This window comes from Phoxinus phoxinus, assembly GCF_949152265.1.
Source record: "Phoxinus phoxinus genome assembly, chromosome: 6".
NCBI classification, from domain to species: domain Eukaryota; kingdom Metazoa; phylum Chordata; class Actinopteri; order Cypriniformes; family Leuciscidae; genus Phoxinus; species Phoxinus phoxinus.
Window position 1 is genome coordinate 10,669,986 of NC_136881.1, and position 16,267 is coordinate 10,686,252.

The following is a 16,267-nucleotide window of genomic DNA, read 5'->3' on the forward strand; positions in this document are numbered from 1 at the left end:
ATATGATGCGAGAAATGGGGCGCTGACACAGGCTGAGTCTTTGCCTGCTTAGAATATATAAAATGAAACCACACTTGAACTTGAAACTGTACAACTCCAGTTTGATTTCCCAGAATGCGATTGAATAGTATCTGGGGATTATAAATTCATTTATTATAAAGTTCATGACTGACAAAACGCAGCACTCTTCAGCTCTCTGCTGCGAACACAACTTGTTGTTTTCACAACAAGATGGCGCCTGTGAGAGTGGCACGCCGTCTAACACTCCTTACCATGTCTTGTATTTGGCTGATTTTATGTGCTCTTATACCTTTTAATTATGCTGAGTCTATTGCTTACGATCGTCAGACACTACTGGATATACGCAATTACTGCATGGACGTTTTCGACGCAAAACTGGAAAATTTTGCAAACAAAACTTACAGGAGCACTCTAAGAGACATCCCAGATTTTCTTCGTCGCTGGCAAGTGGACGTTACCCCGAGGAAACGTCGGAGAAGACGTGGGAAACGGAGCGGGAAAATGGTCAGTTTAAAGATCCATCTACGAGCACGGACCATGGAGCGGATCGGCTTCGTGGTTCGGTATGTGCCGGTACCCTCATCTCGCTGGCTTACATATATTCAGACTGACTTCCTAGTTCCTCCCGATCCGCGGGCGCAACTTCTAGAGGATTTTTACCAACGGTTGATTATTCGACCTCGCCCGACGGGGGTAAACATTGCTAATCTTCGTCCACTGAAGAAAGCTTCGGCTTCATACAGCACTCTACATTCTCCAAAAATGGCGCTGATCAACGCACATTCTTTGGTTAATAAGACATTTATCTTAAAGGATTTTATTTTATCCCACAACTTGGACTTCATGTTCATTACTGAAACTTGGACGAAGGTAGGAGATCTGAGCCCTTATTCAGAACTGGTTCCAATTGACTATTGTTTTTATAATGCTCCCCGTCCTGCTGGCAGGGGTGGCGGGTTAGCGGTTATTACTAAAGAAAGCTTTGGAGCACGCTGTCAAATGCTACCCTCCACTAACCCCACAAGTTTTGAAGTTCAGCTGTTATTGCTTGAGTGGTCTCAACCTATTGTCATAGCTCTAATATACAGACCCCCACATCTGAAGAAAAACTTTATTGAAGAATTCTCTGAGTTTGTGGGGGATCTAATTATTGCACATGATCAGATTTTACTCTTAGGAGATTTTAATGTTCATGTATGCTGTGCTTCGGAACATCTAGCGGCTGACTTTTTAAATATAATTGACTCTTTTAATCTGATACAATGGGTTAAAAAACCTACACACAATCAAGGCCACACATTGGACTTAATATTATCTTTTGGTCTGTCTATAATTAATATGGAAGTGATTGAATCTCTGATTTCCGATCATTTTCCTATCATGTTTAAAATGTCTCTCCCCGTAATCCCTTACAGAACTGTCTCTGACATTAAACAGGTCCGTGTGTACTCACCTCGATTCTGCGAGGATTTTAATGAACGCTACAAGGGAGATAATTCCTTTTGGTCCAATGAGTATTTATTATCTGATTTAGATGTTGAGCAGCATCTTGCATCTATAAACACTATATGGTTGGAAACACTGAATGATGTTGCACCCTACAGGTCTCTAAAGCCAAAGCGTAAATCCGAGCCTTGGATAGATCATGACATTCGCGCCTTGAGACAATCATGTAGGAAAGCAGAAAGGAAATGGAAGAAAGACAAACTGCAAATATCTTTTAATATACTCAAAAACTGTTTGTTGAAATATCAGAATGCTTCTAAGAAAGCCAAGTCTGTCTACTTTTCTAACTTGATTGAAAAACACAATCAAACTCCTAGAGTTCTTTTTTCGGTTATAGACTCAGTACTCAATCCTTCTGTATCGATTTTTAACAATGCGACCAATGCATTATGCGAAGATTTTGTAAATTATTTCGGAACAAAAATTACTAATCTTAGAGCTAAAATACAAGTGACCAAGGGTGAATTGACATTGCTAAAGATTCCTTCGGTCTCTTGGACTACTTTTAAATGCATATCCCTGCAATCTCTTAAAGAAGTAATTACAAAGTTAAAAAGCTCAGCGAGTCCCCATGACATTATACACCCCCGCTACCTAAAGCAGATAATTGATACTGTAGGACCAGGGCTTGTATCTGTACTTAATAACTGTCTGAAAGCAAGGGTTATCCCTGAGAGCTTAAAAATGGCCACAGTCACCCCTGTATTAAAAAAACCTACACTGGATCCTACCATTTTGGCAAATTTTCGGCCTGTGTCTGTTCTACCTTTTATCTCTAAGGTGATGGAAAAAATCGTCTCTCTGCAACTTCAATCGTTTTTAACTAATAATCACATCTATGAGACCTTCCAATCAGGTTTTAAAACATTGCATAGTACGGAAACGGCCCTTGTTAAAGTCCTAAATGACATTTTAATGGCTACTGACTCGGGAGATTCTGTTATTTTAGTTATGTTAGATCTGTCCTCAGCCTTCGACACCGTCGATCATGAAATTCTCATATCTCGGTTGGAGTCCTATGTGGGACTTGGAGGAACGGTCTTAAAGTGGTTCAAATCTTTTTTAACCGATAGAACTTTTTCAGTTATAATAGGAAACTCTAATTCATCATCGCGCAAGCTAACCTGTGGTGTACCGCAGGGGTCTGTTCTTGCACCTACTCTTTTCTCTCTTTATCTGCTTCCCTTGGGATCTATCTTTAGGAAACACAACGTTTCTTTTCATTGCTACGCTGATGATATGCAAATATATCTGCCTCTGACATCTGATAATGAGCATGCGCTAAGTTGTTTATCCACATGTCTGGACGACGTAAAATCATGGCTCTCAAAAAATTTCCTTTTTTTAAATTCAGATAAAACGGAAGCCATTGTTTTTAGCCCCTCCGAAACTAGTAGACAAAACTCACAAAATTTAGAAATCTCAAACCTGAGTACCTCATCCCAAGTGCGTAATCTAGGTGTGATGATTGATAATAGTCTGAAATTTGACAGGCAAATTGCCTCTGTAGTGGGCTCTAGCTTCTTCTATTTACGCTCTCTCTACAAAATTAAATCTTTTCTCTCTGACGCCTCTTTAGAGGTTGCTGTCCATGCCTTCATAACATCGAGGCTGGACTATTGCAACTCTCTTTATTATGGTGTTGCTAAGACTCAAATTTCACGCCTACAAGTCGTTCAAAACGCAGCAGCGAGATTTCTGAAGGGATGTAAAAAGTTTGAGCATGTTACACCCCTTCTGAGATCCCTGCATTGGTTACCGGTTCAGTATAGAATTGAATACAAAATTCTATTGCTGGTCTACAAATCACTAAACAATCTTGCACCATTATACCTGTCGGACCTACTTCACTTATACACCCCCAAGCGAGGGCTGAGATCAGTAAACAAATTCCTTCTTCAGATTCCCAGAACCCGCTTGAAAAATAGGGGAAATAGAGCGTTTGAAGTAGCGGGCCCCACGTTGTGGAACAAACTCCCAATCCAAATTAAAATGGCCTCCTCCTTATCTGAGTTTAAATCTGCTCTGAAAACTCATCTGTTTTATTCAGCTTTTAATATGTAATTGGATGTTGTACTCACTGATCCTAAGTGATCATTGTTTGTTTTATTGTATATTTTATTGCAATTTTTGTACAGCACTTTGGTCGGTTGTCAGCCGGTAGTAAATGTGCTCTATAAATAAACGGAACTTGAACTTGAACTTGAGTTTCTGTATTCGGTTGTATTGTGTGTATTTGCAGTGAGTTTCTGTATTTGGTTGTGTTGTGTGTATTTGCAGTGAGTTTCTGTATTTGGTTGTGTTGTAAATATTTGCAGCAAGTTTCTGTAGGCTATTTGATTGTGTTGTGAGTATTTGCAGTGAGTTTCTATATCTGGTTGTGTTGTGAGTATTTGCAGCAAGTTTCTGTATATGGTTGTGTTGTGAGTATTTGCAGCGAGTTTCTGTATTTGGTTGTGTTGTGAGTATTTGCAGCAAGTTTCTGTATTTGGTTGTGTTGTGAGTATTTGCAGCGAGTTTCTGTATTTGGTTGTGTTGTGAGTATTTGCAGTGAGTTTCTGTATTTGGTTGTGTTGTGTGTATTTGCAGTGAGTTTCTGTATTTGGTTGTGTTGTAAATATTTGCAGCAAGTTTCTGTAGGCTATTTGATTGTGTTGAGTATTTGCAGTGAGTTTCTATATCTGGTTGTGTTGTGAGTATTTGGAGCGAGTTTCTGTATTTGGTTGTGTTGTGAGTATTTGCAGTGAGTTTCTATATCTGGTTGTGTTGTGAGTATTTGCAGCAAGTTTCTGTATTTGGTTGTGTTGTGAGTATTTGCAGCAAGTTTCTGTATTTGGTTGTGTTGGGAGTATTTGCAGCGAGTTTCTGTATTTGGTTGTGTTGTGAGTATTTGCAGCAAGTTTCTGTATTTGGTTGTGTTGTGAGTATTTGCAGTGAGTTTCTATAGGCTATCTGGTTGTGTTGTGAGTATTTGCAGCAAGTTTCTGTATTTGGTTGTGTTTTGAGTATTTGCAGCAAGTTTCTGTATTTGGTTGTGTTGTGAGTATTTGCAGTGAGTTTCTGTATTTGGTTGTATTGTGTGTATTTGCAGTGAGTTTCTGTATTTGGTTGTGTTGTGTGTATTTGCAGCAAGTTTCTGTATTTGGTTGTGTTGTGAGTATTTGCAGTGAGTTTCTGTATTTGGTTGTGTTGTGAGTATTTGCAGCGCATTTCTGTATTTGGTTGTATTGTGTGTATTTGCAGCTCGTTTCTGTATTTGGTTGTGTTGTGTGTATTTGCAGTGTGTTTCTGTATTTGGTTGTATTGTGTGTATTTGCAGTGAGTTTCTGTATTTGGTTGTGTTGGTAGGGGTGGGCGATATGGCAATAATATCATATCACGATTTTTTTCAGGAAAATCACGATTCACGATTTTATCACGATTCCTTTTCATGTTGGTTTTACTATTTTGCAAGTGACTGAGCATCACAGCCAAACTAATGTCCCTATTTTAAAAACAAAGCCTTAGGTAACAAAATATAAAATAAAAAAGAATGGCAGACATTTTGGCCAAAATGGCGAAGATAAAAAATATTTGTCATTGTCTTTGTTATTAAAAATTAAGAACAAAGATACACATACACAACTTTATATACAAATCAAATAAACAGTGCTTTATTTTTTCAGCTACAGGTGTATTTAACAGCATTGAAGAAAGTAATTAAATTAACAAATATGAAAATAAAACACAACATAGACTTTACTGTATAAATTTTACATTGATTCTTATTAAAGCTACTATTAAAGTTCTCAGTCAAGAGTGAGTGAGATGCTCTTTGTATTTTGTTGTTTTATTAACAGGGATAGTTCTCCCAAAAATTTAAATTCTCTCCAGCCGCTTTAAACCCGAATAAGTCTCCCTCTTCTGTTGAAAATAAAAGTTATTTGGAGGAATGTGGGTACACAAACAGTTGATGTACCCCAGAGACTTCCATAATAGTTTTTTTCCCACTATGGTAGTCAATGGGGACCAGCAACCGCCCGGTTAGCCACACTCCTCAAAATATCTTCTTTTGTGTTCAGCACAAGAAATAAATGAATACAGGTTTGGAACAACATTAGAGAGTGAGTAAATAATGACAGAATTTTTTTGGGGGGGTAACTGTCCCTTTAAGGACAAGCGGCAGCATGTTTACTATTAGGGCTACTGTCACTTTAAGATCTGCGCGCAACGAGTCTAATATACACGCATTTGACAAGCAGATTTTTTCTTCATTTTTTCTATTGTTCTTTCACTTTAGACATAACCAACTTTGTTTATGTAAACCTTGTGTTTATTTGACAGTATTAGCACAATAAGACTCGAAAGATAACTTAGTCCAGTAATCAGACGCTGTCAGTTAGACAGGCTTTTAGTGCATGCGCGTGTCGGGTGTATAGCGCTCAGAAAAGCGCCCGTTAGAACAGCGCACCAGCAGCGAATGACATGTTTAACCGGCAAGGCTTTAAAGCACATGCAAATAATACATTTTTATGAACTACAGTGTCCCGTTCCTCTGCATTTCATGTGGATATACGTCGCGCTGTACAGTATGTTGAGACGGAGGCACCAGAAATGCAAACTGATAAAATGCACGATCCTACGATATTTCTTCAAAAGCAGATCGTGGAGACATTTTAATCGTCCACGATCAAAAATCGTAATATCGCGTGTATTTGCAGTGAGTTTCTGTATTTGGTTGTATTGTGTGTATTTGCAGTGAGTTTCTGTATTTGGTTGTGTTGTGTGTATTTGCAGTGAGTTTCTGTATTTAGTTGTGTAGTGAATATTTGCAGTGAGTTTCTGTATTTGGTTGTGTAGTGAATATTTGCAGCGAGTTTCTATATCTGGTTGTGTTGCAGGGGCGTAGAATTTAGTAGGGATGCTAGGGACGTGTCCCTACCAATATCCAGTGACACTGATATATCCCTAGCAATAATTTCGATCAAACCTTAAAATATATGTCTCCGTCCCCACCAATTTTAAAATCAAACTTACGCCACTGGTTGTGAGTATTTGCAGCTCGTTTCTGTATTTGGTTGTGTTGTGAGTATTTGCAGCGAGTTTCTGTATTTGGTTGTGTTGTGAGTATTTGCAGCAAGTTTCTGTATTTGGTTGTGTTGTGAGTATTTGCAGCGAGTTTCTGTACTTGGTTGTGTTGTGAGTATTTGCAGCGAGTTTCTGTATTTGGTTGTGTTGTGAGTATTTGCAGCAAGTTTCTGTACTTGGTTGTGTTGTGAGTATTTGCAGCGAGTTTCTGTATTTGGTTGTGTTGTGAGTATTTGCAGCAAGTTTCTGTATTTGGTTGTGTTGTGAGTATTTGCAGCGAGTTTCTGTACTTGGTTGTGTTGTGAGTATTTGCAGCGAGTTTCTGTATTTGTTTGTGTTGTGAGTATTTGCAGTGAGTCTCTGTATTTGGTTGTGTTGTGAGTATTTGCAGCGATTTTTTGTATTTGGTTGTATTGTGAGTATTTGCAGCAAGTTTCTGTATTTGGTCGTGTTGTGAGTATTTGCAGCAAGTTTCTGTATTTGGTTGTGTTGTGAGTATTTGCAGCGAGTTTCTGTATTTGGTTGTGTTGTGAGTATTTGCAGCGAGTTTCTGTATTTGGTTGTGTTGTGAGTATTTGCAGCAAGTTTCTGTATTTGGTTGTGTTGTGAGTATTTGCAGCAAGTTTCTGTATTTGGTTGTGTTGTGAGTATTTGCAGCGAGTTTCTGTATTTGGTTGTGTTGTGAGTATTTGCAGCGAGTTTCTGTATTTGGTTGTGTTGTGAGTATTTGCAGCGAGTTTCTGTATTTGGTTGTGTTGTGAGTATTTGCAGCAAGTTTCTGTATTTGGTTGTGTTGTGAGTATTTGCAGCGAGTTTCTGTATTTGGTTGTGTTGTGAGTATTTGCAGCGAGTTTCTGTATTTGGTTGTGTTGTGAGTATTTGCAGCAAGTTTCTGTATTTGGTTGTGTTGTGAGTATTTGCAGCAAGTTTCTGTATTTGGGTGTGTTGTGAGTATTTGCAGCAAGTTTCTGTATTTGGTTGTGTTGTGAGTATTTGCAGCAAGTTTCTGTATTTGGTTGTGTTGTGAGTATTTGCAGCGAGTTTCTGTATTTGGTTGTGTTGTGAGTATTTGCAGTGAGTTTCTGTATTTGGTTGTGTTGTGTGTATTTGCAGTGAGTTTCTATAATTGGTTGTGTTGTGAGTATTTGCAGTGAGTTTCTGTATTTGGTTGTGTTGTGTGTATTTGCAGTGAGTTTCTGTATTTGGTTGTATTGTGTGTATTTGCAGTGAGTTTCTGTATTTGGTTGTGTTGTGAGTATTTGCAGCGCATTTCTGTATTTGGTTGTGTTGTGAGTATTTGCAGCAAGTTTCTGTATTTGGTTGTGTTGTGAGTATTTGCAGCGAGTTTCTGTATTTGGTTGTGTTGTGAGTATTTGCAGCGAGTTTCTGTATTTGGTTGTGTTGTGTGTATTTGCAGTGAGTTTCTATATTTGGTTGTGTTGTGAGTATTTGCAGCAAGTTTCTGGAGGCTATTTGGTTGTGTAGTGAATATTTGCAGCGAGTTTCTATATTTGGTTGTGTTGTGAGTATTTGCGGTGAGTTTCTGTATTTGGTTGTGTTATGAGTATTTGCAGCGCATTTCTGTATTTGGTTGTATTGTGTGTATTTGCAGCTCGTTTCTGTATTTGGTTGTGTGTATTTGCAGCTCGTTTCTATATTTGGTTGTGTTGTGTGTATTTGCAGCGAGTTTCTATATTTGGTTGTGTTGTGAGTATTTGCAGCGAGTTTCTATATTTGGTTGTGTTGTGAGTATTTGCAGCGAGTTTCTGTATTTGGTTGTGTTGTGAGTATTTGCAGCAAGTTTCTGTATTTGGTTGTGTTGTGAGTATTTGCAGCGAGTTTCTGTATTTGGTTGCGTTGTGAGTATTTGCCGCAAATGTGTTGTCAAACTGATGATGTTTTTTTCTTTTCGCATGCGTTTTCTTCAGTTGCAGCGTGTTGAGCTCTGTCTTTCGTCCAGTACAAGAGTGTATTTTGTAAAAATTAGTATTTTTCCTTGTGACGAAACGGATATAATGTAACATCCATAAAATCATGTGGTTTCATGGTTGCATTATGTTCCCTAGAACAGCCTACTGACCTGTGCACTCAGATTGCGTGTGTGCGTCCATATGGTCTCCTGACGTCTCAAGTCTGTAATCTCATTCTGTCAGAAGCAGTTTAACACACACAGCCAGTGGTGCATTTATGCCGAACATCGCTCACACAACATCACAACACACACACTCCGCTGTAGGACAAACTCAAAATCCAGTCCTGATATCATGGAGGTTGTTGGTAAGATAAACAAATTCAGTTAACTCCTTTAATTCTAATGAAAAATGCAATTTTAATGGTTGTTTGATTTTTATGCCACTTTTTTAGCACTAATTATTTTGTATTTGACTTTTTATAAGTGAGGTCCATAAGTGGACCGTTCTGAGACAAAAAGTGAATGTTGTTTTAGTTGATTAGAAAATTAACACAACAGAGTCTATTTATGTGGTGTTCTGTGTGTAGCAAAAAATGCAATGGTGTACAGTGATGGTGTCAGAATCAGATAACACTACCATGGCTCGCTCAAAATCTCATCTGGTCACTGTTCAAAATATTTATAAATGTTTATGAAGGAAGTCGTTGTGCTGCTTAATATGTTTGTGGAACATTTCTTGTGGATTCTTTAATTAATACAAAGTTCAAAATAACAGCATTTATTTTTGGTAACAATTTAAAAGTGTCACTGTCACTTTTGATCAATTTATGCAATGCTGGCTGAAAAAAAGTTTTACTTGTTTATTTTTATTTTTTCATATCTTACAGACTCCAAGCTTTTGACTGGAAGTGTATGTTGTGCAAACTAACAAGACCAGTCATATTATTAGCCTAATAAAAGCAGTTTTATTTTACTTGGAGCCGGTTGCATTATGAGGGCAGGGCTATCATGTTGATATCACATGATAGCTCATTTATGCAATGGCATCAGTAACAGATGGCACAATTGCTTGCTAGGTGTCAGTACAAAATAATTACTGATTGACTTTAATGGGGAGAAAACCATGAATCATTATAATATTTTATAATTAAGATGTATTTATTTTTGTTTCAATTTATTTAATTTTAAATCAATTATTTTAATTTATTTGAGTCATTTCATTTAGTCACGCATTGTAATTGCAGTTATTGAATTTGCCGTTTTTATTGCTGAAGATTAATATATGATGATATGATATTGTTAAATGAACTCTGCTTTAACTCAGCTCGCAACAGTGAGCTTCATAAAGCCTCACTGAGAGCTCAGAGGCAATTGAGTTAAAAGCTAACCAGGCGTTAATCAAGGCATGTTTAGTTGATTAAGGCCAAGATGGATTACCAGGGACCTATAACCAACATAAAGCTCTAGTGTAGCCAACCAGGACATTCCTTTGGATTGAACACCTGTGAACTTGCGTGTTGCTGAAACTTGGAGATCAATGGAGCCATTACATGCATGAACGCCTCTAAGCTCTGGGTGTGTGCGACGTGTCTTAACAACTGGTGCTACTTGCTGCTCTCAGTATAAATGGATTAACCATGTGTTTGCTTGTCCTATTTGAAGAAGATACAGGATAGAATGAATTAAAGTGGAAATAGATGGCAAAGCCTGGTTTAGTTCAGCACAACTGCTCGGTGTAAAGGTGTGTTCACACTGACAGCTATTTGCAGCAACACCGCGACCAGGTGTAGGTCTTTTTTTATTCCTTTAAAAAGGGAGCAGGTGATGAAATTCCAGGAAAGATCATCATGTGATGTCTGTTTTGTTTCTCTTAGCATGTTCCATGGGCAGCAGTTCTAGTCTCTACAGTGCCCTGGCTAAGACTGTCAGCAGACCTCCTCTCCCTCACCCTCGGGACTCCACATACAATCTGGATCAAAACCTGGCGGACCCTTTGGAGCTGTTGCAGGAATGTAGAGAGGTTTTGAGAAACCGGCCTGCCCAACTGCAGAGAGCTCTCATTCAGACGGGGCATGGGGACTCCAGGCAGACGATCAGAGTTATGCAGTGGAATGTACTAGCACAAGGTACAAACCTAAACCCTATTCATCAGCATTAAAGGTAGGGTAGGTAGGATTTATATAAAAACTTTTTACCAAATTTGATTAAACTTTCTATATATATCAATGCATAATTAAAATGTAAGTACTCTGATAAAAAGAGTATAAAAATCGAGTGACTCTAGACCGTTTAATCTTCATTAAACACAGCTCATTATTTCCATTCGGGACGAATCACAGGATTGGCTTGCGCGACTGTCACTCTCCGTCGCCATGACTACCGCCGTTATTACTGGCTCTGCCCACGTGCGCGCAGTCGCGCACCCGTTTTTAGGTGGGAGTGAATGGAATTAATGAGCTGTGTTTAATGAAGATTAAACGGTCTAGAGTCACTCGATTTGTATACTCTTTTTATCAGAGTACTTACATTTTAATTATGCATTGGTATATAAAGACAGTTTAAACAAATTTGAATAAAAGTTTTTTTTAGACAATTCTGACCTACCCTACCTTTAAGAGGGGACACTGAACGACATTTTACTTGTGTTTAACATTATATACACTAAAACATGTTGGGGATATATGTAAGAGCCTCTTATGGCCACCAAGACTGCATTTATTTGATCAAAAATAAATCATGAATCATGTTTCGTGAACTATTACAATAAAAAAAAAGTTTTCTATTTGAATATAAAATGTAGCCCTAATTTGTTCCTGTGATGACAAAGCTGACTTTTCAGCAGTCTTCATTGTCACATGATACTTCAGAAATCATTCTCATATGCTGATTTGCTGTTCAAGAAAAATAGAAGAAAAAAATATTAATATCAATGTTGACAACTGTTGTTCTGCTTAATAGTTTTGTGGAAATTCTGATACTTTATTCAGGATTATTTGATTAATCTAATTTATTTCAAATTTATTTGTTTTGTAATAATGTAAAAGTCTTTACTGTCATTTGATTCATATATTGTGTCCTTGCTGAATAAATGTAATTTTGTTTAAAACAAAATCTTACTGACACAAAAGTTTCAGGATCAGGAATAAAATAGGCAAGTAGTAATAATGAAATCTAACTAGTAATAATACTAACCACCAAGAACACACTAGCAACCACGTAGCAACTCGCTAAAAACCCCTTAGGAAATCTTAGCAATGCATAACAACACTCTAGTGTCATGGTGGTGACACTAGAGTGGTGAGGTTTATGGTGGTTATTATAGTTAACTAAAACCTTTTTTTTTTAAAGTATTTTATTAAATATTGACTAAAATAAAATATTAAAAAATGTAACCTTTTTTTTCAGCTATGCCAAGGCAAGATTTCTTTTTGTTTATTTTAACTTGATGTACTAAACTAGTTAAATTGTATTAATAATGATTGTTTCGCTAATCATTATTACATATTGGGGTCTTTAGTGACCCAGATTTATATGTAACACGGATGGCTCTCTAACTGCCACATTAGTATAAAACTAAAGTTTATATCTCACAATTGTGACTTTATAACTTGTAATTGTGAGTTTAAAACACACAATGCTGAGAAAAAATTGCGAGATAAAAATACCATTTTTATTTTATATTTAGTGGCCGAAACAAGCTTCCATAATATTATTTTGTTTTATGCCTGTGGTAATTAACACAATATAAAAAAGTAAAATAATAAAGAATGCGTATTTTCTAATAATTATTTTTTTTGTAAAAAGTAAATGGTTTTTTTTTTTTTTTCAAAAATTACTGAATATCTGATGACTTAATAAGTGCAATTCACATTTATTCTTTAAAGTGGCAGTGTATAATGAATGAATTGAGTAATACTAAGAAGGTTGATGTCTAACGGCGCTGATCCACTTGTCCGTGCAACACTTTTGTCGCGCCGCACTCCACTTTATTCCTATGGGTGACGTCAAGCGACTTTGACGCGCCTGCAAAGCAATGCGGGAAGGCGGCGCTTCATTTGAAAAAATGCAGTGCGTCAAAAAGCTGGCTGATGCCCATCTTTATGCAAATTAATTATGTTGAACGCGATGCGGCTATCCAATAGAAGCAAGCACATGGAGACGGGGGGAAGTCTCTCGCGGGTCCTTTGTTCTAGACTGGCCGCTGGCTCAAAACCACTCCCATAGCGGTAAACTAGAGGAACGCCCATCAAAGTACAAATGTGGGGAGGCGTCGCGACACCACGCGACAGTCGTGTCAGACAAGTGGATCAGTACCGTAACTTTAAAAAACGAATGAGGGGGAGGATAGTAAATGATGTTCTGTGTCGATAAAGACCCGAAGTATGCGTTTAAGGGTTAATAAAAACATAGACATATTTAAAAATAAGAAAAAGAATAATGACAAAATGACTAAACTTTATCTTAAAATGACCAAAAAGTAAAAACCAATTCAAAATATTAATAAAAGGATCTCAATGATACTGAAATTACACTGCCGCAAGATGACATTTGATGAAGATGAAGATGAAAAGGAATCTTATAACTTTATAAAGTTGTAGCTAGGATGATTTACAGAGATTACTTCCAGGGTTATCAAAACAATCCATCCAACTTCTCTCTGTCCCATTGCAGCATTAGGTGAAGGCATGGACAGTTTTGTGCAGTGCCCCGTGGATGCTCTGAACTGGGCTGAAAGGAAGTATTTGATCCTGGAGGAGATCCTAACCTACAGACCCGACATCCTATGCCTACAGGAAGTGGATCACTACTTTGACATGTTTCAGCCCGTCCTGGCAAGTTTGGGCTACCAGAGCAGTTTCTGCCCCAAACCATGGTCTCCATGTCTGAATGTGGAGAACAACAACGGCCCTGATGGCTGTGCTCTGTTCTTCAATCACAAACGCTTCCAGTCACTAAACACAACACACCTGCGGCTGTCCGCCATGATGTTGAAGACCAATCAGGTGGCCATCATCGCCGCTCTACGCTGCCGAGACACAGGTCGGGTGTTCTGTGTGGCGGTGACCCATCTGAAGGCACGGAGCGGTTGGGAGGTCCTACGCAGCACACAGGGTTCGGATCTACTGCGCAACCTGGGGAACGTTGCACAGAGAATCGAGACCAAAGAAAAAGCAGATGCAGACGTTCCTCTGATAGTATGCGGCGATTTTAATGCCGAGCCGTCAGAAGACGTCTATAGGAATTTCGCAACATCTAGTCTGGGACTGGACAGTGCGTATAAGCATTTGAGTACGGACGGGAAAACCGAGCCACCTTACACAACGTGGAAGATCCGGCCCAGTGGCGAGTGCTGCCACACGCTGGATTACGTGTGGTATTCGCACAGAGCGTTTGATGTTAATGCGGTTCTGGACTTTCCTACAGCCGAACAAATTGGACCCAATAGGCTTCCTTCCTATAATTACCCTTCAGATCACCTCTCCCTCGTCTGTGACTTCAGCTTCAAGGATCCCACGCTTGTTTCCCAGTAATTACAGACTTATTTCGCAAGATATTACACAAGTCGAGACTTGTGCTGGCACAGTATTCCTACATATTTTGATTGCTGTTCATGAATAATTAACACTTCAGCCAGTACATCCTTAAAGGGATAGTTCATACAACAACAACAAAAAAAAAAATTTAATTTCGTTCAATGTATGATTTTCTTGTACTGTGGTGTGGAACATTAAAGGAGATTTGTTTTCATTTGCTGAGACAATACAGCACAATAAATTCTTAAAGCAAAAAACTTCATCGTAAAAGTAGTCATTTTGTCCATACAATACAATAGCTTTGTGTGAAATCTTCCAATGTTGCTTTTTTTAAATCAAACATGCATTCTAAAGTGGTGCGCCGGTTAGACATTAGTGACTGCAAATGTTATTGGTGAAATGTAATGTTTTTATGAGATTTAAGAGCTATAATGGGGAAAGGGGTTCAAGAATGAACTTAATATCATTGTTCCTCACACAAAGCTATAGTATGGCTTCAGAAGGCTTGAATATTACTATTTTTATGGTGCTGTAAATTGGCATCCGTTTTATTGTATGGACAAGAGCAGCTAGGACATTAAGTGAAATATCTCCTTTTGTATTCCACATGGGGGGGGGGGATTCTGCAAATTATGACAGAATTTTCATTTTTGTATGATTTAGAGGCTGTTTACACGACAGCGTTTTCAACTTAAAACGGAAAACTTTTTGTGTTTTGGCCCATTTTTTAACACAACAACGGCATTTTGGGGGACTAAAAACGCAAACTTTTGAAAACAGGTTTCAAAGTGCATGTTTTTGAAAACGATACCGCTTAAACTACAAAACCGTGAATTTGCGAAAACTGTGTCTATTCAGTCTATAGCCTATGCGTGTAGTTTATGAGCATCGCCAACTACTGGCCTGTAATACAGCTTTTTTTTTGCGTTTTCACGGATTCGTGTGAACGGGGATCATTTTGATAATGTTCGCATCTGTACGCGAAAAACGCAAAGAAAAAACTTTTCCGTTTTAGTACATTGGTGTCGTGTAAACATACCTTTATTCTTTTAGATTTGTATGCTTTTAACTTCAGGGTGTAGGTTTAAAAGCTAAATGTTTTTTTTTTTTTCTGAATATGTGACTCAAATCATCCTGCAACATTTTTTGGGTCTTATTATTGGTAATAACATGACTATTGCATTGTGGTGGGGGGTTTTCTTCAAAAACGGTTAATAAAGTATGTTTGGGAAGCTGTCAAATGCTGCATAAACTCGCTTTAATAAAAACATTGTGTATCATTCACACTCATGTATAAGTGAGGGAAGCCTTATTAATAAATTATTTCCTTTATGCAACATCCTCAAAATTAATTCACCAGTCTACTCTACTCTACATGATCAATTGCAGACAGTTAAACTATCACATTTTATAGAGTCAAGCATTATTACACCTTTAAAGGGCACTGCAGAAAACCAAATGTTATTTTAGTTTAGACTATTTTTAGTAATATTTTGAATGCCTTTTTTCTATTTTACATTTTAAAGTTTAAGCAATTTTGTTGTGTTTTGATGTTATTTTGCTGTTGTTTAAATGTGGTTATATAGTTTTTAGTTATTTTAGAACATCAAGTTAAATTAAATAAGAAATGTTGCCTTGGCAACTAGCTGAAATAAAAATACATAGCTTGTATAAGATTCACTGCACATTGGTGGCGGTTGAGGAGATTCCCCCCCTTCTCGTTCCGGGGGGCAACGCAATACGACCGAATGGGCACTTTACCATTAGCAATTAAATGGACAGGGGCTCAATATAGGCTATTATTATTATTATTGTTACCTATAACCATGAAATATGACCAGAATGGTTTGACGCGTATTGAGTGATTCTGGTGTAACGTTAGAGCCTCTATGTGGCACCAGTTCACCCAGCAAATGTGTAGAAGATATCAAGAAAGCACACTACCCCCTAGAGACAGAATTTATAACCGCATGCACAGAGCCAAGAAATACTACAACTTTCTGTGTACTGTAGCACAATGACTTAATGATTGTAGATTTCCATTGAAACCCAGTTTGCTGGTATGCAAAAAAAGATTGTACTACTAGTGCTAGTGTATGAAGTGAAATGTAAATCTAATTGTACCTCGTATTCAGTGCAGTTGTGGCCTAACTTGTCTTCTTTTAGCCAGGACTATCAGGCTAGGGCAGCATTCAGTGGGTCTGGACATGTTTAGTCTAGGTCTTCT

The 16,267-nt window shown here is 37.9% G+C and overlaps 1 protein-coding gene across 4 annotated transcripts; it reads left to right on the top strand.

Annotated features, from left to right (window-relative positions):
• LOC306999859 (nocturnin-like) lies at positions 1-15,384 on the top strand. 4 transcript variants are annotated; one of them, XM_079614936.1, is made up of 3 exons: positions 1-891; positions 10,381-10,632; positions 13,178-15,384. In XM_079614936.1, exons 2-3 carry the CDS (start codon positions 10,389-10,391, stop codon positions 14,035-14,037), a joined length of 1,104 nt encoding a protein of 367 aa, XP_079471062.1. In that variant the 5' UTR covers positions 1-891; positions 10,381-10,388; the 3' UTR covers positions 14,038-15,384. The 4 variants fall into 4 exon arrangements, with proteins under 4 accessions (XP_079471062.1, XP_079471060.1, XP_079471061.1 ...); XM_079614934.1 differs by lacking the exon at positions 1-891 and adding an exon at positions 8,739-8,871 and having other exon boundaries at positions 13,178-15,375; XM_079614935.1 differs by lacking the exon at positions 1-891 and adding an exon at positions 10,126-10,290.
• The last annotated feature ends 883 nt before the right edge of the window (positions 15,385-16,267 follow it).

Excerpts from the sequence above, each read along its gene's own strand:
- LOC306999859 (XM_079614934.1), top strand. Across the intron at positions 10,633-13,177 it reads GTGGAATGTACTAGCACAAG|CATTAGGTGAAGGCATGGAC; the intron begins GTACAAACCTAA and ends GTCCCATTGCAG.